Source organism: Vigna unguiculata, chromosome 7, assembly GCF_004118075.2.
Source record: "Vigna unguiculata cultivar IT97K-499-35 chromosome 7, ASM411807v1, whole genome shotgun sequence".
Lineage (NCBI taxonomy): Eukaryota > Viridiplantae > Streptophyta > Magnoliopsida > Fabales > Fabaceae > Vigna > Vigna unguiculata.
In genome coordinates, this window is record NC_040285.1 from 29213233 (window position 1) to 29239042 (window position 25810).

Here is a 25810-nt window from a genome sequence, read left to right on the forward strand (position 1 = left end):
TTATTGATCCCAAAGCTGCTTGCATGGGGTCACTGTCACCCACATGCACGAGAAAATCCCAAAACATGAACAACGGAACATTGAAAAAGAGAACAATAAAATAAAATGGCATTTGCAAAGTTTAGGGCTAGGAATTGAAAGCGTGGTTCCGAATATTAAAAATGAGAAAATTTAACAACGAGAAACCATAAACTCATTACCTCAAAATTTTAAATTAAAATTGGTGTGAATCTTTTTATGCGAATGTAACCTACGCAAGAGTGGACCTTGATGATGACCAGGGGAGCCACAGCTTCCTAGAGTTTTTCTTTTTCATTTTAATTTTTCTATATGTTTATATTTTTAAAAATTATATTTATGTATTATTGTATTATTTAAATTAAGTTTATATTATAAAAAATTATAAAAAAAATAAAAAAAGATAAAATAAAAACTAACTCCATAAAAACTTTGTTTATGAAAGAAATTAAAGTTTTTTTTCTAACTATAAGGTAAATAATTAAGAAAGTGTTAGAGAAAAAAAAGACAAAAAAATAAATTGAGAAAAAAATATTAAAGTACAAAGATATTAAAAATGCATTATCACATAATCTCTTAGAGAGAAAATGAATAACACATTCTCACATTATTTCTTTCAACTTAAGTTTTTCTCAAATTAGTATGAATCTTGATTACGATTTTAGGAGTTTTTTTTTTTTTTTAAATCGATATAAATCCTAATTATATTTTTCTCCAAATTAATATAATCCTAAATTTTGAAATTTAGTAATTTTTTTGTTTATTTTTTTGTTATTGTTCTATATTATGATAGTAAATGATAGTCATATTTTTCTCTTATTCTATTATCATGTATAATTATTTTGAATAAAGAGAATGAAGAGTTTTTTTTATTAAAAAATAATAATTTATATATAAAAGATCTAATATGGTACCCTGAATTTTTGTCCAAATCTTAAAATATATCTAGTTTAACAAAGGTGATTATTTAGAATATATTAAATATTTCTTGAAAACAAATCGATGGTTACAAATTCCTCAGTTTTTTATAGGTAGAAGCTACTTCAAAATCATTAGAAATGGAAAACTAGATGTAAGGGAAGCAAAGATCTATACCTACCACCTATTATGCACATGATCATGTGCTGATAAAGTTTAGACGTTCATGTGTAAGAGCACAACGAAGTTCACACATGCAAATCCTCTTTTAATCATTTTTGCAACACAAAAAAACAATTCCCTCACCCGCAGAGAGAAACAGCGATGAACCAAACACGATGATTCAACGTAATAAGACATCATAACCAAACATCCAAACCATGAAGACGTTGTGTTGAATGATCGATATAATACGACAGCTAAACATGGCCTAAAAATGATTAAAAAATATTGAATGAAAGAAAAGGTGAAATGCTGCGACACCGCATACAGTTACTCAATAATACAAGATTTCTACATATATAATGTTTTTCATCATTTCTTTCATCAACTTCTATGAATCATGCACAATTTTTTACCTATTTTAAACATGGGGATAAAGCTTAACTAACAAAAATACAGAGTGTGCATGATCAACAGCTACACAACTAATTTTAGAATAACAGGAGAGGAAAAAAAAAAAAAGAAGCAAAATTAATAGAGATAAGGTGAATTAAAGCTAAATATTCCATGAAGACCCGTAGGCAGAGAGACTCACCCATATCCTTCAACAAACATTCAGCACAACCATTCCGTTACCTTAACATATACTGATTCTGATAAGTGACATTAACATAAATTTACATTCCATGCAACAAACATTTTAGTTTTTTAACAAAATAGGGACACAAATGAAACACCTTTGACGGAAAAACAACGAATGGTGGATATTAGTGAGTAAACAAAGCAGTTATCAAAAGTAAAAGTGCATTGTTTAATGTTAAACAATTTTTATTTTTAAATATTTGGTACAAAAATGGTATCATATTACTTATATACGTACCAACATAACTAAATGTTATTTAAAAACATTATCAAAAGAAACTATAAAGGTGATTTTTTTTTAAATATTAGTATGATAGTGAATTGTAACACCTATAAAATCAAGTTAAAAAATTATTTTAACAATCTCAGTATTTAAGTAGTAATTTTTTGTGTAAAATACTTGAATATATGTCACATTCTAAAACCTTAATCCTTAAAATCCACAAAATTTGGATAAATAATTTCTTTAAACAGTCATATATTATGTATGTTCCATGATAATAAAATGACACGGGTCTATAATCTAGTTCGAAGGAGCAAAAAATTCAAGGTCATTGAATATAAGTTATATTACTATATTTTTCTTCCACAATTATACTACGGAATATTTGTATAAACACTACTAAAAAAACTCATATTTCCTGTCAATTTTGTTTTGAATTTTTTTTTGTAGGAAATATTTATAAATTTTGATATGAAAAAAAAATTTGCAGGAAATTACTGCCAATTCTTTTGCAAAATATTTTGTATAAAACACTTTTCGCAACAAATTTTGTAGAAAATACTTGCGAATTTTATAATTTTGTAGGAAATAATTATCCACGAAGAAATTACCTACCAATTACAATTCTTAAAAAAAATAACAGAAAAAAGTCTTTTTTTGCAAATTTGATTTTTAACAAATTTGTAAAAAAATTTCCATGTAATATGAGAATTTTTAGTAGTGAAAGGTACGTATACTCATTCACTAAATCTTCAATCAGTCATTAAAATTGAATAAATTATCAATTTTTGTATAGAATAAAGTATCAATTTGATTATTAAAATTATAAGGCATATTTATAATATTCCTCAAAAATTATATATTTTTCTACAATTAAAAGTACTCACATTTTAATATTGACATATATTACTCACTCATCTGTCGCTAAATTTAATACGTTAAAACTGTGATAGTCTTCAAAGTGTAATAACAAAGACTAACGTGACTAACAAATTTTAATTTTGAAAAAATATGACATATTTCTAATTCTGTGGACTACTATTAGTGTCTCAATATTTCTGGAACTAAAATATAAAATATAAGCTTTATTTTTATTTTATTAAGAGTGTATAGAACCTTTTCAAAATAAAAAATATATTTGTTAATATTTGATTTTACAAAAAAAAAAATGTTATTTAGATTACTTTTTCTACTTCATTCTGTATAGTTAATGCTTTATAAAAGAAAAATGTCAATCACTTTCATAGAAAAACACTCGAACCTCTAATTTCTGTTAAATCATATTTTTTTATATTTTTTAAATATCAATATTTGTTTTAAAAATTGCCAATGGTTCTTATTGGCATTTCTATGCATCATGCAAATTTATTTCGTTACAGTGCTTGCTATAAAATTAAAGAGTTTTAGAGAATAGTTTTGAAATGTTATAGGAACTGAAAGCCCTAATTCACATCATGAAGATGAAATTAGTAGTTAACTGCTCCCTAATCTAATTGACAAAGACTAGCCACCAAAATTGATCACGTCTTCACTTTATAAATAGAGAAGGAGGCTGGTTAATCATCACCACAACTCTCCTTCTTTTAATCTTCCCTTCTCTCAGACTTTGCCATTGTTCTTGACAGAGAGCTCATAATGGCCACCAAGCATTCACTCAAGGCTCTCTTTCACCGAAGTTCAGAGAGTGACCACAACCCGTTAAACATGTCCGATGAGCAGATACTGGAGCAAATCTACTCAACCCATGTCCACAGTCACACCAAGTTCGATGTCGACTCTCTTTTCGTTCTTGTCGAGAACACCCTTAGGCGTTCAACTCTCATTGTTGACAACGTTGTTCAGGTTTCATATTTCTACTTCTGTTGCCCTATTTCCCTCCGTCTTTCTTTTTCTCAATTTCCTTCATAACTTTTTATGCCATTGTGATGGCTTTTACAGGGATCCAAATCAAGCCTGGAGCAGCTAGAAGACAAGATCCCCCAAGCCAACTTCAATTCACCTCTCTGCACCCTCAAGCAAATTTCTTCCGAGGTCATTCATTTACTTAATTATGTGTCACGTTAGGATTATGAACACGTGACGTCATTGGATCTGTCTGATAATTATTTTGTCTAATAACATGTTGAATGATGACAGATGTCATGCAAGCCTGCTGGAGAAGAAATTGCTCACAAAACTACAATGACGATACTGGTGAAGCTTGCAAACTATGAGTGGGATGCAAAAGCGGTGCTCACAATGGCAGCTTTTGCAATGGAATATGGCGAGTTCTGGTTGCTAGCTCAGCATCAACCCACAGACCCTATTGCAAAATCTGTGGCTTTTCTCAAGGGAGTCCCAGTTCTCACAAGACCTGCAGCACTGCAAAAGCATCGACAAGCCATCATTGAGCTCAACAATCTGGTCAAGACAACGTTGCTAGTGATTGAGCTGATCTTTGAGTTGGAGAAACTTACAACGTTCGACACAAAGGATGTGCCAGCTTTGTTGCCCGCAATAGAACAAATTCCTGTTGATGTCTACTGGGCCATCATCACCATTGTGGCTATTGAGACTCAGATTGATTACCTCACTACCGAATCGTAAGTAACTTCCATTCTTATCTTTGTGCTTTACGTAAATATGTTCTTTGTCATTTTATGGGTAGAAATTAATATTAAACATTTTTTAACCTGTTTGATATTCCCATAATTGCTTGATTTCAGAGGGAACAAGCAGGATCTGTCCCACTATGCTCAAAAGATCAACATCATACTCAGCAAACTCAGGAAGCAAATCATGCTTTGCAGACAACAGATTGGTCAGTGACTTAACTGGATATAACCGTTTATCTTTTATAGCAAGCAAACTCGACAAATAGAATTTTTGCATTTAAAACTAAAAGTGAACAGCAGAAAAGACTTGGAGTGGCTAACATGTTAAGTACATTTTTTTGTCTTTTCTATTTCAGAGGAGGCAGAGTATCATCACAGGCTCAGGAAATTTTTCCAGACGCCTACTGAAATAATGGAGGTGTTTAAGTTTCTGGTTTTTTCGAAGGATGCCCCACACCAACTGTTTGATGGAGCCACTAAGACCACGGTTTGTCACTCTTTGAACCAAATTTCTACAAGAGTTTGGGCAATCATTTAACTCCAATAATAACTGGAAAAAAAATTACCATTTCTAAACATCTTACCGTTTTAATTTAAGTTCTAATTTTTAATCCACAAATAATAGTTTCACTGTCATAATTGTGACTCGGATTTCTCTCTCTCTCTTCTCATCAATAGTTCATAATCCATTGGTTTAAATAGAAAATACACTTTTTTTTTTCATAAAATATATAGAAAATTTGTTGAATATTGCTATTTTTTCCTTATATTACCGGATCTAGTACACGGCAAAGTTATAATTCAAGTCTTAGCAAAAAACTTTGGTAAAGACAAATATATTTAAACTAATATTTTATTGTTTAAAAGAATAAATGATTATTTTTATAATAAACATTTTAAATACATAAATTATTTTACAATTAAAACCTATAATAAACAATTTAAATTAATTTTTTTTAACTTATACTAATTTTTTAAAAGTTTTACGATTTGATTTACATATTCACCTGAAAGGTGATAGATTGAAATGATGGTCACTCAAGAAGGGTGTTACCTTTCTCCGTGTACGATGATTATTGAGAATTAACGGCTAAAAATAATTAATAATAACTAAAATATTTTTTATTATGAATAAAAAATAATTATTTTTAAATTGGTAACTTAAATGAATTTTTATATTATGAATTGATTTTTAAATTAATCATTATTATCAGAGTTTTGATTACTAAAAAAATTATTTTTTAAATTATTTTTTAATTAATAAATTGATCTCTAAATTAATTTCTAAATATATATTTATTCATTAAAATTTGTTATAGTTTAAAAATTAAATCATTCCTTTGTAGTGTTAATTTACTCCTATAAAAATAGGAAAAAGGTTCAAATATAATACAAACATAGCCTAAATATGTGTCGAAAAATATCATTTGACACAAAGTCTAAGATAAATTTAATGCTGTGCAAAATCATTTGGGCACATGATGCCCGTTTTTCTTGATTCAAGTGTAGCCTATGTTATTGATTTTGATTAATTTTTTGTTTGGGCAGGTTGAAATCACTGAGCTGAGGAAGAAGAATGTGTACTTGTTGATCTCCACTCTAGAGATCACGGATGAAGAGATTTCAGTACTACGACCAGTGTATGAATATATTAAAACCAATGATCAATATAAGATCGTGTGGATTCCCATTGTAGAGGAATGGACCGAAAAGTTACAGAAGAGATTTGAGGTTTTGAAAAGCAAGATGCCGTGGTACGTGGTGCAGCACTTTGGAACAATAGCAGGGTATAAGTACATTAAGGAGGAATGGCACTTCAAAAAGAAACCTATGGTTGTGGTGTTGAATCCTCAGGGAAAAGTGCAACATGCAAACGCTTACCATCTCATTCATGTTTATGGAATGAAGGCCTTTCCCTTTACTATTGCTGATCAAGAGAGAATTGATAGAGAAATTCACTGGATTGGTTCAGTGGTAGGGGATTCTCACCCTCACATAAGCACCTGGGTAAGCAAATTTCGCAAATGGACATGCAAATGCTCATCGTCTTAGATTTTTGAGCAATCAAGTTTTTCAATATTTTTCCTTTTATTCATATCTCAAGCATTGGTATTGTTTAAGAGCTTAATTGGACGGTTGTGGTGTGACTTCTTTGTAAGATGCAGATCAGAGAGCAAAAGTACATTCTCATATACGGAGGCAGCGACAAAGAATGGATCCAACAGTTCACGAAGTATGCAACTACCTTTGCAAATGACGGCGCTCTAAAGGAGGCAAATGTTCAAATAGAGTTGTTCTGTGTGGAGAAGGAAGATAAAAGCTTTCTGAGGAGGTTTTGGAGTGGAATAGAGAGCTTGTTTGTGACGAAGGCTCACAACACAGTTGATGCAGTGACTCAAGAAGTGCAAAGGATGCTTTCTTACAAAAATGAAACTGGGTGGGCTGTCCTCTGCAAAGGCTCATCTGTGATCATGAGTGGCCATGGAAGCACAGTGTTGAAGACAGTATCAGAGTTTGACAAATGGAAAGAGGCTATGCTGAAAAAGGGGTTCGAGCCTACCTTCAAAGAGCACCATGAAAGGATCGTGCGCACCACACATCGCTGCGTGCACCTTGAAATTCCTAATATTGCTGGAAAGTTACCAGAGACCATAAAATGTCCCGAGTGTGGCAGGACAATGGAGATTTTCATCAGCTACAAATGCTGCCACACTGATTCTACTTCAATTGCCATACACTAGAATTCAACGTACGCCAACTGTTTGTTTTATGTTATCAATGAGAGAGTGTGGGGTTCCACTCAGTTTTCGCTTTTCTGATCTGATCAAATAAATTTTCTTTCAACAGTTCTGTGTGACCTTACAGATAAGGTGTGTCTTTTTTTCATGTAATCCGGTGATGTTAATCTTTAACAGTGTTACAATGACAGGGTGATTCCTTTGCATTTCACGATCTATTTCCAACATACTTTTTATTTTTACAAATATATAATCAATTTTTTTCTTCTAAGTCTGTTTTATTGATTTTGATTCTTGAGTTTCAAATTTTTTTGTTTCTGTTTACCAATGGTTTGAGACGCATTTTGTCGTCTCATGTGAAGTTATGCAATTAATCATTCTAAAGTGCCAGCTTAGATACAAGTTACGTCAACAAAAAATATTCACTAAAATTGTAGATTTACCCCAATTCCTAAAGATCAACTGAGAGGTCCGCAGCACTCAGAGCATAAGAATTACACTTAAATGGAAACACATTTACAATCCGTTTTGGGTGTAGGGACCAAGAGCCTACTAAGGACCTCTTCAATTTTACTTCTTTCTTCCTGAAATCTCCTCTCTTCACAACGGCAATGGCTTCTTCTCCAAGAAATCTACCTCCTCGTTTGATCAGTTGAACAGACGATCAAAGTACCTGTCTAAAAGACTCCAATACTTAAGTCAGTGGGTGGACCGATCAGTGTATAAGTGTAACTGCAGTAAACAAAATTAAAAGAAAAATGTTTTTATCTGGTAAAAGCAATTCTAGAAAAATATCACTACATATTTCAAAGATATATATAAACAAAATTTTGTTAATGAAAATAAAAGTCATAATGTTCTATCATGAAAATTTTATATCTTTTACTGAACACCCTAAATATCAAAAGAAAAATGTTTATATTTTAGTTCAAAAAATTCTTTAAATCTTCTCAATATCTTAGGGAAGAAGATTTAGACATAGATAATAATGATATATTTTTGTACAAAACTTCCTAAAAATGTTTTTAACCTTTTACGGAAAAAAAAAATAGCAAAACAATTTAAGCGGAATGCATTAGTATAAAGAATCTTTTATGACTATCTAATAGCATGGCATATATGATATTTAACAAATTCACCCATTTTAGTAGTAATTATTTTAAAATTCATGTTCAATAAGATTACATAAAATTAATAATGCATCAAACATTAAATTTTTAAAATTAAGATATATTTAATATCTAAATCATTAAAAAATTATTTATTCGAAAAATAAATTAAAAAGTATAGAAATTTATTTAAATTTATGGTGAGATTTGGTATCTTGAAAGCTGAAAAGACATGAAAAAGTTACTGTCAGAGGGATAGTTTTGTAAGTGAAAAATAAAATAACTCTAACTAACTTAAATATTCTATTTTACTTTAATAGATTTATTTAATTCTTATAAGTAGAATATTATATTTCAATGAATAGTTAGAATATAAACACTTTGACTAAATAACTAAATTGTATATAAGAAAATCATACATGACATTGGCACATAACACGTATATTCTATTTTAAAGATATTAAAATATAAATACTTTTGTTTAAATATTTTAAAACGTTATATAAACAAAATTGATTAATTATCTATAAAAGTTATAAATTTTTATCATGAAATTTTTATATCTTATAGGGAACACTTTTTAAATATTAAAGAAAAAACTTTATATCTTGTAAAAAAAATCTTAAAAATATGAATAAATATTCCAAAAATTTTTGTAAATAAAATTTGGTTAATTATCCATAAAATTCATAATCTTCTATCATGAAATTTTTATATCTTCTGGTAAATACTTTTTAAATATTAAAATAAAAATGTTTATATCTTGTAAAAGAATTCTAAACAAATTATGAATAAATATTTCAAAATATCTATAAACAAAATTTGGTTAATGTAAAAATCATAATCTTCTATCATGAAATTTTTATATTTTTCAGTGAACTCTTTTTAAATATTAAAAGAAAACATTTATATCTTGTTTAAAAAAATTCTAAAAAAATTCAAAAAAATTTATATAAACAAAATTTGGTTAGTTATCCATAAAAGTCACAATCTTTTATCATGAAATTTTTATATCTTCCAGTGAACACTTTTTAAATATTAAAAGAAAAATGTTTATATGTTGTAAAAGGAATTCTAGAAAAATATGAATTCATATTTCAAAAATATCTATAAACAAAATTTGGTTAATGAACCATAAAATCATAATCTTTTATCATGAAAATTTTATATCTTCTACCGAACACCTTAAATATTAAAAGAAAAATGTTTATATCTTGTTCAAAAAGTTCTTTAAATTTTCTCAATATCTTAGGGAAGAAGATTTAGGCATCGATAGTAATGATATATTTTTGTACAAAACTTCCTAAAAATGTTTTTAACACTTTACGAGAGAAAAAATAACAACACAATTAAAGCGGAATGCATTAGTATAAAGAATTTTTTATGACTATCTAATAGCATGGCATATATGATATTTAACAATTTCACCTATTTTTATAGTAATTATTATTAAAAGTCATGTTCTATAAGATTACATAAAATTAATAATGCATCAAACATTAAATTTTAAAATTAAGATATATTTAATATCTAAATCATTAAAAAATTATTTATTCAAAAAATAACTTAAAAAATCTAGAAAATTATTTAAATTTATTTGAGATTTGGGTATCTTGAAAGTTGAGAAGACAAGAAAAAGTTAGTGTTAGAGGGATACTTTTGTAATTGAAAAAAAAATAATAACTGTAATCTAACTAACTTAAATATTCTATTTTATTTTAATAGATTTATTTGATTCTTGTAAGTTGAATATTCTAATTCAATGTTTTCACTCCCATGTTTTTCTTTATTATGGATATGTGTGAACTTATTTTCGAAATTTATAATATAAGTCTCATTTTTAAAAATTATGTGTGGAATAAATTATAAAGAAATTGTAATCGGATTGAACAATCTTTCATCTTTGACATGTGAAAAAAAAAATCTTAGTATGATTTTTGTGTTAATATTGAAGTTGTGAAAGTCAACAATAATTTTAATTTTAATTAATTATTGTTAATAAAAAAATAGTGTAAGAGCTCAACCTAAACTCGTGCAAGAACTTAAACCAAAGACATTAAGACATAAGACGACTTATTTAAAAATACTGAATTTATACTGACGACTTTATTATATCTTTAATTTATTGAAATTGTGTTTATCTTTAATAACCTTGGTTTTAACTTCTTTCACTGACATTTTTAGAATATTAAAATATTAAAGTCGAGATCATTGTTAACTATTTCTCTATTTATTTTAATATTTATAATTTCATATACATTTTTATTTTAAATATTAAAGTCTTCCTTTAATTTGTACATAAATTACTTTTTAGTTTTAAACTATTATTTTAGTAGATTATCCCATTTTTTAAATTTTTATACAATCACATGTCTTTTTTATAGATTCTTTATTTTGCAATATTTTTTAATACTTAATTAATGGATTAGGAATAATATTTTTATTTCTTCAAGATTGTTATTTTTTTTCTAATTTAATATAAACATATTCTTATTTTGAAATTTGTAGGTATTTTAATTTTTAAAATTATGTTTACAAATTTTAAAAAAATAAAAATAAAAATAAACCGTAGGCTAGAAATACTATTCGACAAGTTTAAATAAAAGAAATATATAAAACTTAAAAAATGAGAGTCCAGCAACATATGTCTTTAATATAAAGGAGCAACATACGTCGTTCATACAAGATACGATTCGTATATAAAATGTTAAAAGTGGACCTTCTAGAACCCGATTTTGTTAGTATTTGAAGTAGAAGAGGATTATAATATTTTTACAAATTTTTTTTTAATAAAATTTGACCAAGTTCATTTTTCAACATAAATTAATTTATTTTTTGAATTATATTAAAAAAAATATTTAAGATATAGTTAAGTGTATCTGTGTATTGTTCAAAATTTGTCGATAAAACTATTTAATTTTTTTTTTCGAAAAATAGTTTCATGTTTCCACAATTCTAGGTGAAGCATATATTACGACTTTTGGTTAATTAATTAAAGTTGAAGTCATGTTGACCTTTATGACTTCCTTGGACATAAGACTTCACTTCCAATTATCAAATATCAGTCCATGGATCACAACTTTTTCACAAGAAATTCTATCCACTTATTACGGTTTTCCTGTATGTAATTTTAAAAAATTCAAAAGGAATGGACCCATATTAATCAAATAGTCTATTCCAACAATCAATCTTATAAAATTCCTGTATCATCAATTTTTCTGTCCAGCCATGTAAAATAACTAACATTATTACGAGTGAATACCAAATAGTGGAAGCAAAAATATTATTCTCTTTTTTATATGTCAGAAGATTGAATGCCAAAGAAAAAAAAATATTTTAATATGTTATTGAGCAGTTAAAAAGATTTTATCAAAAATTTGAGATATATAATATCCATAAATTAATAATAATAATAGATATTATTATTATTATATAAGATAATAGATATTATCCATAAATTATTATTATTATATAATATAATAGATATTAAGGAATAATATAATTTATTAATTAATATCGATCAATGATAATAGCAAAATAAAAAATAATAATTTGATATAATAAAAATATATAGATTATACCATAATCAAATATTCTACTCCAACTCAACTTTATAAAACAAACCCCTGTCCTCATAAATTTATCCTGTGAAGCAAGTAAAATAGCTAACAGTATGAGTGAATACCTCCAGCAAGACTACGTCGTTTCGGAGGAGATCGGCAGGGGAAGATTCGGTACCGTTTACCGATGCTCCTCGGCGGACTCCGGCGAGTCCTACGCCGTTAAATCGATCGACAAGGTAGCCATAACTGCCGGCGGAGACTCCCTGGACACCCGATGCCTCTTTACTGAGGCCAAGATCGTTCAGCTGCTCTCCCCTCACCCTCACATCGTCACTCTTCACAGCCTCTACGAAGATGAAAAGCACCTCCACATGGTTCTCGACCTCTGTTACGAACCCACGTTTCATCTCCAGGCCATGCCGGAACGCGAAGCTGCTTCGATGATGTGGCAGCTCATGAAAGCCGTGAGCCACTGCCACCGTTTCGGCGTGGCCCACCGAGACATAAAGCCCGACAACATTCTTCTTGACAAGGAGAATCGGCTGAAGCTAGCCGATTTCGGCTCGGCTGACACTTTCAAAGAGGGCGACCTCATGAGCGGGGTGGTGGGAACACCGCATTACGTCGCTCCGGAGGTCCTCGCCGGAAGTGGTTATACCGAGAAAGTTGACGTGTGGAGTTGCGGCGTGGTTTTGTATCAGATGTTGGCGGGGTTTTTGCCCTTTCGAGGCGATTCTCCTGTGGAGGTTTTTGAGGCTGTTCTGCACTCCAGTTTGAGATTCCCAACCCGGGTTTTCTCTTCTGTTTCACATTCCGCCAAGGATCTCCTTCGTAGAATGTTGTGCAGAGAAGTCTCTAGAAGGTTCTCTGCTGAACAAGTTCTGAGTAAGTTTTGTCTTTCAAAGAATATGATTAGTTACAGAAATTAGAGTTTAAATGATTGCTAATTTTTGTTTTTGAAATTTTGCATGAACAGGACATGGGTGGTTTAGCATTATTCAACAGAGTGACTGATGTATGTTTTGAAACAAGTTGCCTAATGTGGCTTAGTGAGAAGACGATGTTTGATGTGTAACTATATAAATTGCATATTTTCCTTTCATAAATCAAACTGTATAATTCAATATTTCTACAGTAAATAAATTTTCACATAATCCATTACTCCCATTAATTGTCTTTCGTATCCGTTCCTTAGCATATCTTACATGGGTTTATTTATTTTTATACACCTTAATTTAGTTTTTATGAAAATTTGATGCACTAATTTTTTTTTCAGTAGTTAACACCGTGCTAACAATACTATATTTTAATTCGTGATTTTTTTTATTCTTTTTTAAAAAATACAAATTTATCATATGTCAAACTATCATTATATAATTATAACAATATGATGTGATAAAAATAATAATATATATAATATATATAATAATAATATATATAATAATAATATATGTCACTATAAGGTCAACAAGTGTTATCTTAATCTTAATTTTATCTTTCTCTAAATTAAAATTAAAATTTATTTTTCTATTAATATTATACCGAAATTTTTATTAAATTTTTATTTTTATTAAATATTTGTAATAAAATTAAGTTAATTTATATTTATATTTTATATCTAATTTTATTTAAAATTGTTCTAAATTTATTAATAGAAAATATTTTTTTGATATCTTCTATAAGTTTATTTTTAACTCATTAATATAAAATAGATGGAAAATGTTAAAGTATACAAAAAAATTATGAAAATTCTTCTATTTGAAGAAAATTATCACCGTGAAGATATACGTGTTCAAAACTTATTAAAAAAAGGTTTTTTTATTTAAGAGATAAAGGCTGAAATCCAAAACCCTATTGTTTGTTTAAAAAAAACACACATTTCAATCAAATATAAAATTAAGATAAAAGGTTTTTTTATTTTTTATTTAAGAGATAAAGGCTGAAACCCAAAACACTATTGCTTGTTAAAAAAAAACATTTCAATCAAATATAAAATTAAGATACAGTTGAATTTGAATAATACATCTAAACTAAACCAAACAGAAACAAATGTTCTATACTTCGGCTATATTTTCTTTTAAGTATATATTTTTTTTAAATTATTAACACAATTTATAATTTGATAATTTAGTTTAAATAGACATTTTATTACATTGTTTCAGAAATAAAGTTGTTTTTATTAACTTTATTGAAAATATTTTTTACTTCTATTTAACATTCTTCTTCATAGTTGTTAACATATGTGAACAAATATGAAGTATACTATGCACTACTCGATATATAACAATATTGACATCGTTACTTGATTTAAGGATTAGAAAAATATTTGCAGATAAAATCCAAGGTGTATAGAAGTATTTGTGAGTATTTATCATCTGTAGTAAGTAGTGAATATTTTAATATATGTTTATAAACAATTTGGTACAATATGGTACTATCCATTCTCGCAGATATCAAGCAAAAAAATTAAAACTAAAATTGAATAAATATTTTATTAAGTTTAATTTAATTAAAATTATATTTTATTAGGGTAAATTTAATTAAAATTAAAATTTTATTTATATTTAATTTAATTCATATTATATTTATTTTTTTATAATTTTATTTAAAAATTTATAATTTTTTTTAAATATTCGTGGTTATGCGGGTATCCAAGTGTACCCATAAATTTTAAAAAAATATGCAGGTATTTTTTAAACAGATACGCGACGGATAGCAGGTAGTTTTTTTTTTTTTTGTGAGTCGGGTTGCGGTTAGGCACATTATCTATGTCTGATCTGACTCGTTGTCATCCATAATTTGATTTGAGTGATTTCATGGTAATTAGTTTAGATTAACACCATACTTTCTTTCACAACTTTAAAATAATATAAAATTTAAATTTAAATACGTAATATTATTAAAAATATTTAATAAAAATATTTGTATAACATTTTTATGAAAGTTAAAGTTGGTCTTGATTTGAAAAAGCTTGAAATTATTCGATATTTAAAAAAAAATGAGACTTAATTAAATAAAAATAACAAGTTTAAAGACGAAATCGAGATTAAAACAAAGACACTTAACGTAATAATGACATGTGATATCGCTATTGTCACTTGACACAATAATAATTTGATATATGATAATATTTTAACTTTAAAAATAAAAAATATTACAAACAATTAAAAAAAACAATAAATGACACTTGATATATCTTTAATTTGTTAGTACGATGTTAACTTAACTGCATCAAATTTTGTCAAGATATTAAACTCATAAAAGTAAAAGTACCTATTTTAAATTTGTTTCTAAAAATGGGTACAAGATATATAATTTAATATTAAGATAATGAGTATGTTAGAATCACATCTAATATTGAAAAGCTTAAGTTTGAAATCTGGACTAAATTTAAAATTTTTTAATTGAGTTATTAATAAATTTTCTGATTTATTACAATAAATTTATATTTTTTAATTAAGTTTTTGTTTTTTATTTATTTTGCTAACTATGATATGATTGAGGTAGTTATTATCTTATCTTGTCGTCACATATTATTTAATTCATTTATAATATTATAATTTTATTATTTTAAAATTTTATTTTTATGAATTTGTAATTATAATTTTAAAAATTCACGATATTATCATTTCAAGATTTTATTATTTTATGTTATTATGAATTTATAATATTTTTATTCAATTGAGTTTTTTTTTTCTAAATCAAACTATTGTCCATGTTCGAAATATAACTGAATTTAATTTATGTATCAATAAAGTAAACAAATTACAAAAATTGTTTTATTATTATATATATTATTTAATTTACAAAAATTGATGTAAGTTATAATTAATATTATTTATTCAATTCTAACGAAAATAACCTAATTTTATGATTTAGAAAAAAAAAATTTAACCTTAATTTATATATATAAAAGAGAATTGGGGTGAAAACCCTCTCAACCTTCATTATCGGAATATGTTATTTAGTGGCAGATCTTCGACCAATATTTTGAGGGTGTCAAAATTTTGGTTAAATTACTCTTTTGTCTATTTTTTAATCAAAAAATATCATATTGGTTATCTAGTTTTTTTAGTCTCAAATTGGTTCTGATTTTTTAAAAATTGATACAATTTGATCATTTTCATTAAATTTCTTGAAACGAAGCAAGAATTTTTTCATCAAATTGACACTAGGATTATGTCAATTACATCAATAAAGAAAATCATCTTTATTCACAACTTTAACTTTTATGAAAAAATCTTGATCCAATTCAAGAAATTTAACAAAAAAGAAGAAGATCAAATTGCATTATTTTTTCAAAAGTTGAATCAAATTAAAACTATAAAAAAAAAAAAGAACTAAAGGACCAACTTGATATTTTTAACCTAAAATGAAAACCAAAAGAGTAATCCTTAATCTTTTATATAAATTATGATTATTAAAATTAAATATAGATCATTTTTATAATTTTACTATAATTAATTTTAAGTTAAAAAAGTAATTAAATAAAAGGATGTTTAAATTAAATAAATGATCTCTTAAAAATAATATTAAGAAAATAATTATTTTTATTTAAAAAATATTCAAAGGTTAAATTAAAAAATAAATGTGGATAATAAAAAATTTCCTATATATTAATATAAATATATAATTTTTTTAAAATATTAAATATATAAAATATATTAAAAACATTAAATTTTTAAAATATATATTTAAAATTATATAATAAATTATATAATTATAAACAGATTTGGGGGCATGTCTCCCTCTGTCGTAACGTAGTTGTCTCTCTGATGTTATTCATACGCCGAATAAGCAAGATCTATGCTTAACTATAGTTTTTATGGTAAATTAAACCCTCATTTTGCATAACTAAAGGAGACACTAATGTTTTGCTTGTTTGTACAATTGAATTATTACATAAAAAGAAAGGTGGAAATTATAAGTGTTTGTATTTCTCCATTTATAATAAAAACTAAAGATGGATTTTGAGGATAGATACTTTTCACAAACTCACCATAGTTAGAAAAAAGTAAAAATAAAATCATAAATACTAAATGATAATAATATTATTTAAAATTATGAAATAATAAATAATAAAAATAATGGTAAAATAATAATATTAATATCAATATTAATAATAAATTTATAATTTAATACTTAATTAAATTTAATTTGTAAAATTTAAGCATTTTATAATATATCACTTTATAAATTATTTTCAAAATTATTTAATTTCTCGTAAAAAAATCTATAAAAATTATTCTTTTTTTTGTTTTTATTTTGTAATTTAAAAATTTACATATATATATATATATATATATATTTTTTTTTTTAATTTTTTACACCTTCTTTTATTCCCATTCACAAACAAAAATGACACTTTTTGTTGTTGAGTATTAGAAAGGGACCCTCACATCCCTACATATCCGTAATTACAAATTTATATTTTTCTAATTATTTATTTATCATTTTCAACATATTTTAATTGTCGTATGTCCGGGTCGACTGCAGTGCTGTGAGTAAGAATTAATAATATCGCGTTAAAATTAGATTTCTAGGTCATTTATAATGTGTGATCAAGATTTCTACAGATGAAAAGTAGTTATTATTAATAACAAATGGAGGCAACTAAACTGATATTAATAATTTTAGCCTCAAAATATATAAATTAATTATATATTTTATTACTGAATTTTTATATTTCACAAACTTTATCACTAAATTTTTAATTTAATGAATTTACCATGTAAATTTTAAAATTATATAGATTTTATATTTTTATCAATTTACTAATGGTGTTGTATTGAGACAAACATATAGCTTTTTTTCTCATAATGTTGAACAACGTTGTCACGCTCCATTAGAAATATATAAAATATTAATCATATTATTATTATTTCTAATCAATGTAGTATAGAATGCTTTCATTTTATTTATTGTCCATGCATGATTAGTAAATTGATATCCAACTGAGAAAAATATAAAATGGGAGTAATTTTGAAATTGAAAAAGTAAAATTTACAAAATTTGAAATTTTAATGATAAAATTTTCCAAAACTAACAAAAAAAAATCATAATAAACATTTACTGGTAAAATTATAAACGTATAAAAGTACTGGTAAAAGAATATATTTAAGCCTTAAAAGAGTCATATAGGTTTTTGATATTTTTACCTCACTTGTTTTAGAATTTTGAAAATTAAGAGTAAATAATAATTAAAATTTCACTCAGTTCTGCTATTAAACAATAGTTTGGTCATGACAATTTTTTAACTATGATAATTTCTCCAGTTGAACCCTCTTTCTCATTTATTTAGGCTGGTTGTAGTTGTGTTGGCGATTCACAACAGTAAGTTTTCGACTTTTTGTTTCTCATGTCCTTTTTCCCTCTTCTATTCTCCATCTTTCTTTTGTTACTTTCCTTAATTTGAAAGGGGTGTGTGACTCATACCAGTGGTGTTTTTGTTTTCATTTCAAATTTTTCCATATATACATTGACCAACACAACAAACTTATGGTCATTGTAAACCTCAACCTCTGATAATAGACACAAACAAGTTTGTAATTAATGATGATGATGATGAAATTGTTGTTTAGCGGAGAAAAAAAATCAGAAGAACACAAGCTTTTGGCAATTAATAATGACCAAAGATGACTTTGGTCATAGTTTATAAATAATTGTCTTAGTAGGTTGATTCCCATTACCATGAGCACAAAACTAGTACTACTATCAGTGCCTCATTATGACAACTACGACAATGTGGATGATTACTTTAAATAATTGGACGTTTAATCATAGAAGATACTTGTTGTAAATTATCATGTAATCATCTATAGTTAAAAATAAATAAATACAGTAACTTTAGCCAAATCATCGTAAGCAACCGTCACATTTTTAAGATATTGTCTACTTTAAAACATGAAACATCGTTATAATTTTGTCATTAAAAAATATTTTAAATGATGAAAAAAAGTTATTTAAAATGTATTTGATCTTGATCAATGAAAAAAGTTAGAGAATAACCTGGTCATAAAAAAGACAGAATGGAGATGGTAAAGAAGAGTCCACAAATTAGGTTTGGCAGATGCAAGTGACATGCTGACTAATGAAGGCTAATGGCAACATTACGGTAGTTGGCTATTCGTGGATTGAAAGGTCGGTTAGGGATTAACAAGTGCCTTCCATTGTCATCAAATTAACTTTTTGTGTCACAAAATTTAATTTAAAACTGTTCTTTGCTTTTCCATTAGATATATTTGCCATATAATATTATATATTTATGAATTTAACTAGACATTGTTTTAATAACTTTCTATATTGTGGTGTAATTAATGCAATGTAGTTAGCACATATATAATTAATTAATTCTGAAATATTATTGAGAAAGACTAATAGAAAAGAAATGATAGATAATTAGATAGTGGAGATGGGATTGGAAAATGGAAGGTGAGTGAGTGTGCACTCTTGACAAGGTCTGGTGGCGAGGCATCTGGTATAATAACAGTTTACACGTGTCTGCCATGCACAGCATAGAACGAGGAAAATATCCTCAACCTCACAAATCACAATCAATAATTTATGTACTCAACTAAGCATGTACATAGAAAATTAAACTTTAATTATATAAACTAGTTCATCCTAACAATTAGATTTTTTTAATATAACTGAATTATTTCTTATGAACTAAACCAGATTTATTTCTCGATAATGTATGGTCCCTTAACTTTTACTTCTTAAATTAATAAATTTTTATGTACATAAATTTTATACCTTTCAAGCTTTTTGATGTCCCAATTTATTAAGTTCTGTAGATAAGTAAAGGAAATTAACTATTTTATTAAGATAGCAAGTTTAGGTATATATTGATGCCATAAATAAAAAGGAAATCATGTTATAGAGTATTTATTGAATCCTAAAAGTCACAGATTTAAAACAAATATAAAGTTTTTAAAATTTAATAAATATATTATTTTAGTAATTTAGATATCATAAGTATAAAAATCGCCATGCAGTTATATTAATACTAGATTTATTTTGTCCAATATGCAGTCAACTAAAATTAAAAGATGAATTTTGATATCGTAGTGTAAGTTTTATCTGCCATCTTCGATTTGGTTATCTCTGTTACATAATGTTCTTTTGATGAGTTGAAATTGGGCGAAGGAATTTGGGAATGCGGAATTTGTTGTTCTATGTGTTTCTTTGGTGTGATTTCAAGTGAAATGAGAGAGCGGATTTGTGGATGGATGGTTTAATCCATTCCTGCAAAAGTGGGGTGATACTCGTATATAATGTAGGAGATTATGAAAATACCCTTCTCTTTTCTCGTATCCCATGCAAAGTTTCTGTCATGTCGTGATTCCCTTACCTCTACCTGCCAGATTCCTGAGGTTGCATGCAAATATTCCTGAGGCTACATTCGAAAAGTTCAAACACTCGGCTAGAGAGATTCCTGACGAGATTCCCTCCACTCCACTGTGCATTCCTTCAAAGACGATTTAAAATTGGCAACACCGGAGTGTGTCATTGTGAATGCTGTTTGGTTTCACCACTGTGGTGGTCGTAAATCCTTGTAAGGTGAGTGGTGGTGTTACTTTGGGACACAACATGGGTGTGTGAGAATTCATAACAGTGGTGTGATTGTTGAGTGCATCCATGGAGGAGGAAGAACATGAGGTGCTTGGGTGTGGTGGGGGAGGAAGAGGATGGAGGTGGTGGTGTGTGGTGGGAATGAAGTCCCGTAGTTTATTACTCTTGTATATCTTCTTTTGTTTTTTTTAATAAAAAAATAGAAAATTAAACATAAATTTATTGTCTCGCTCTCTGTTCTCATCCCTTCTCTTTTAAGATACAAAAGGTAATTTCCTCCTTTCTCTTGATAGAAAAATATTAGTTTGATATTTAGTTTTGTTTTTCATCTTATGAATTTTTTATATATTTATTTTTTCATGAATATAAAAAGAAAAGTTATGTACTATATGTTTTTTCATCACAACTATTCCTTAAATGTGACTTGATTATCATTTTTTTTAATAATTACGTCTCTCAATTTTTTATTAAACTTTGATAAATTATATTTTATTCTTATTTTTTTAAATAGGTATATTGATGAAAAATAAAATAATAGATTCATTCTTTTTTAAGTGATAAAAGAGAAGATACCATTGAAGATGAAAACAATACAAAATTATTTCTTCACCTATTTTTAAGCATGATACTAGGAATTCAATTGTTTAATTAATGTTTTAAATTGTTTTGATACAATTTTTTTTAATATTAGTTGAAAATTTTGTTTAAAATGTCAAATAAATTTAATAAAATAGATTTAGAAAGATTAAATTTATATATTTATAAAAGTTTTAGAAGATTAAATTAATTCAAAGTTAAAAAAATTCAATTTATAACCTAACTTTTCAACAAAAGGTAATTCTGTTAATAGATAGATGGAGTGTTACATCGTGTTTTATTTTAATAAAACCATCACATACAATCTTTTTTCTTTAGAACAAAAAAGATATAATGTAACTTCTATAATAAGGTTTATATATTTGTAAATAGACATTTGAATCCTCATTTCATTCCAAATAATTTTAAATTTTAATAGTATTAAAATATATATTTACGTTCCTTTATATATTCATACAAAAAAATACTCTTCAACTATAGTTTTGATTGAAAAAATATACTCCGTTCATTATTCATTGACATGTATTTTATCCTATTACAAAATTGTCATTCCCATATTTTATTAGCTTTAACTAACATATCTTATTATATTGGGGTGGGATAGGTACTCCAAAGAGAGCAGAACATTATCCTGCATATGCATGGAAACCAAAAAGCAGGATGTTTAGAATGAAAACCGACAGACAAGAAAAAATTAGAGAAGGATTCATAAATGAAGATGTAGATGTATAGATTTCAGTATTTAAATGCAGAAGGATTTAATTATTCCTTAAAAGAATCAAACTAATATATTAAAATAGAGGTTTGATTACTTTTCTACCCTATATTTTCGTTAATTTTTTTTTAAATATAAAAGATTTTTTTATAAAAATTGAAGTAATGATGATTTGCTTTTGTTAATACAGTTACTAGACTTCTATTAATCAAATTTTTGATTTGCATTCAAAAATTTAACGAAATAAATTAAATTACATCAATTTTTTAAAAATTAGAATTAAATTAAAAAAAATCGAGAATTAAATTGAGACAAACAAACAACTTATTAAACAATAATTAAGCCTATAACCAATCCATAACTATATACACTAAAACATTCTCACATAGTACACCGCGAAGTAAGGTTGTAAGATTTGAAGTAAAGGGATTTAATGGAGAACGAGAAATGGTTCCTATTTATAAGAAACAATTCTTCTTTATTTTAGTAAAATATATCAACTAACAAAAATATTATTTATCTATTTCTTTTTAATTTTTTTATTTATTTATTAAAGATAATGATGATTACGATTGATAACCCTCAGATATTTGTATAATAGAATGTAATATGATTATTTTCTTTTAATTTTTTTATTTATTTAGTTAAAGATTAAAGATAATGATAAGTAATAGTTATTTGATGTAGATGGAAGTAAAACAATTCTATCTTATTGTAGTAAATGATATCAAATGATGCACCGATATTTTAACTTTGGTTACGTATCTGTGTCTGACACGTATTCGTATTTGATACTTTAGGATATTTTACCAATACTTGTTAATGAAGTTTTTACTTTATAAAATCGTGGTAAACTACAAGAAAATATTTGAATAATGACCACTTTTTGTGACAACAAATAATTAGTCACTATATAGTGATCAATTTGGATACCAATTTAAAAAATAAAAGTTGTTGACAACTAAAATAGTTCTAACCATTATAATTGGTCTCTAAATTGATAAGTAAAATAGTTTTTATTATCAATTATTTCGAAATTGTTTAATAACATTATCTATCAAGGTTTTTTACTATCAAAATAATTGGTTTCTAAATTGGTCACTAACATTAGTTATCAAAATTTTGGTTACCAAAATAATTGGTCTCTAACATATTTTTTGTTACTAAAATTGGTCATTATTTAAGAATTTCTGGTAGTAGTACTTTTATGATGACAATAATTTATATTTTTTATGTTGACAACTTTAATAAAATAGTTTTAATTTGGATTCACATAATAACAATCATATATTTATTATGTTTTTAAGAATTATTATACATTTTTTCAATATTCATATATCGCATATCTATCACGTATTATATCCTATTATTTCTAAAATAAACGTATCAACATATAAGATACATGTCGTATCCAATACACATATCGTATTTATACATCATAGATATCAACTAACAAAAATATTATCTATCTTTAAATCTTTTTATTTATTTCGATAAAGATTAAAGATATATAATGATAATTATAGTAGATATTTATATATTGGAAAGTAATATGATTATTTTTGTTTTTTAATTTATTTCGTTAAAGATTAAAGATAATGACAATTACACTACTTGATGATTATGAGACGGGTCTTTCTATCATTCTAAGTACTTACATTATAAAAAATCATCTTTCAAATATTAAAGAAATTATTATGTAGTATTTTATACAAAATTATAATATTGTTCATAAAATTATAAAATTGTAAAATAAAATATAATATTGTACACAAATCTATATTGTTAGGGAGGAAGGATTAGAAGCCACAAAAATCATTGCAATATTAGTTTGTTATGTATTTTGTTGTATAAATAAAATGAATATATAAATGTATAGAAAAAGGAAACACAAATTAAAGCATACAAATAAAAGATTGAGAGAAAAAAAAATCATCATGTGCTAGTGTTGTGTCACGCATGAATGTGAGAGGGTGTGGCTTCCGGCAGTACTTTTAATCTCGGTGAATGTTATGTTAAATTATATTAATTTAATATTTTGTTAATGTAATTTAAAGAATAATTTTAATTTAAAGATTCTAATGTGATAATTATTAGAATATAAAGGAAGTTATGGAGATTATTTTAGATTTATTAAATTAATTTCTTCACTTCTCATTTTATAGGGGTATTATAGTATTTTATTAAAGTTTTTAAAATACTAGATGTTAATATGACCTTGGCACCTGGAAAGTTGGAGATGATTAGTCTCAAATAGAACAAAAAATAAAAGTAATTTTAATCGGAGAAGATTTTGTACTTGGTAATTCTATATCATTAATAAGTCATTAAAGAGAAGTAAAAGAAGGGAAAGCATTGATTAAGGTAACTTTGCAATGAATCTAGCTAAGTTCTTGAACTCTTTTTAATAGTATAATTGTAAGAATCATAATTTATAAAATTTCATGTATAATAGAGTAGTTTCTTGATTTGTTAGAAAATTGAAACTAGATAAAAGATTTTACAGAGGAAAACTATGTTAGAGTTTCTTTTAATTAATTGCATGAAATGTAAAACACAACTAAAAATCAAAAACTTTAATTACACTACTTCTAGTTAGATATGACAAATAAACTCGTTCTCGTGGGTATTGTCCGAACTTGTCCCCGTTTTGACGGAGAATTCCCGCATTGAATGGGTACGTATGGGTATGGGTATGGGGAATCTCCGACTGTTTCAATTGGGTATGCCGATGGGTATGGGGATGTTCATATCTCCGTCATAATACTCGTCCCCGTTTATTAAAATATTCACAATTAATTAAGTAACTATATATATATATATATATATATATATATATATATATATATATATAGTGTCAATTAAATGTTTTTATGTCTCATATTTGAATATTTTTATTATTTTTTAATATTTCTATTTATTATATATTTTTCTTTCAAATGAGAATGTTTAATACTCTCAATTTAAGTATTTAATAGCACAAACATTTTGTTTACTAGGTAATATAAAAAAGATTATTTACTTATTATTATTAGTTTTGTTTCATTTGAAGAACTTTTTTGTTTCGTTAAAACAATTTTTGTTATTTCTCAACCATTGAGTATATATGTTGATATTTGAAAAATTTTCTTAGATCTCTGAGACATTTTTCAACTTATCATACCCTTAATTATACATTTGTTTTCCTTTGTGCGATTTGTTTCAATAGTCTCTCAAATTGTTTGTAAACATTTGTTAATTTTTTAATATTTTTATTTGTTGTTTATTTTCATTATGTAGAATATTATTTCGATATATTTTATCTAATTATTTTTTATTTTCTAATTCATTATCAATCATACTGTAATTTTTTTCCCTATAATTGTATAAATAATTTTTATTTACTACAATATAAAAATTTAATGTAATTGTCATGAATATTTTTTTATCACCATCCAATATGATTGAAGTTCAGAAGATACAGATCTATGTTAAAATTTTATTATTATGATTATTAAAAGATTGAAGTAAACAAACATTTAAAATATATTTTAATTTGAATATTTGTTTTCCTTTTATATTTTTTAAAAAATATTTTTAAATTTTATCAACTAGGTTTCATTAATGTTTGCAAATTTAATAAATGTGTTGGTTCTCATGAAATTTTATCTAGTATTAGAATCTAAAATGTAAATAATTATAATTTATTTTAAACTTTTATTATAATTATTATTTGTTCTTGATGTATTATAACTTTTATTAGTGTATAAAAAAAATTCATTAGAATTTAAAAGATTGAAGTAAACAAACATTAAAAATAGATTTTAATTTGAATATTTATTTTCCTTTTATATTTTTTAAAAAATAATTTTAAATTTTATCAATTAGGTTTCATTAATGTTTGTAAATTTAATAAATGTGTTGGTTCTCATGAAATTTTATTTAGTATTATAATCTAAAATGTAAACAATTATAATT

At 25.9% G+C, this 25810-nt stretch overlaps 2 protein-coding genes across 2 annotated transcripts; both read left to right on the plus strand.

The window, feature by feature from the left end:
• Positions 1 to 3524: 3524 nt before the first annotated feature.
• Positions 3525 to 7506, plus strand: LOC114189525 (protein SIEVE ELEMENT OCCLUSION B-like). Its single transcript, XM_028078116.1, has 7 exons — positions 3525 to 3805; positions 3902 to 3994; positions 4100 to 4545; positions 4669 to 4763; positions 4914 to 5044; positions 6106 to 6564; positions 6723 to 7506. The coding sequence occupies exons 1-7, from the start codon at positions 3599 to 3601 to the stop codon at positions 7296 to 7298; spliced, it is 2007 nt and encodes a 668-aa protein (XP_027933917.1). The 5' UTR covers positions 3525 to 3598; the 3' UTR covers positions 7299 to 7506.
• Positions 7507 to 12008: 4502 nt separating this feature from the next.
• Positions 12009 to 13117, plus strand: LOC114192663 (phosphoenolpyruvate carboxylase kinase 1-like). The gene is made up of 2 exons (XM_028082438.1): positions 12009 to 12852; positions 12944 to 13117. Exons 1-2 carry the CDS (start codon positions 12078 to 12080, stop codon positions 12979 to 12981), a joined length of 813 nt encoding a protein of 270 aa, XP_027938239.1. The 5' UTR covers positions 12009 to 12077; the 3' UTR covers positions 12982 to 13117.
• Positions 13118 to 25810: the final 12693 nt, after the last annotated feature.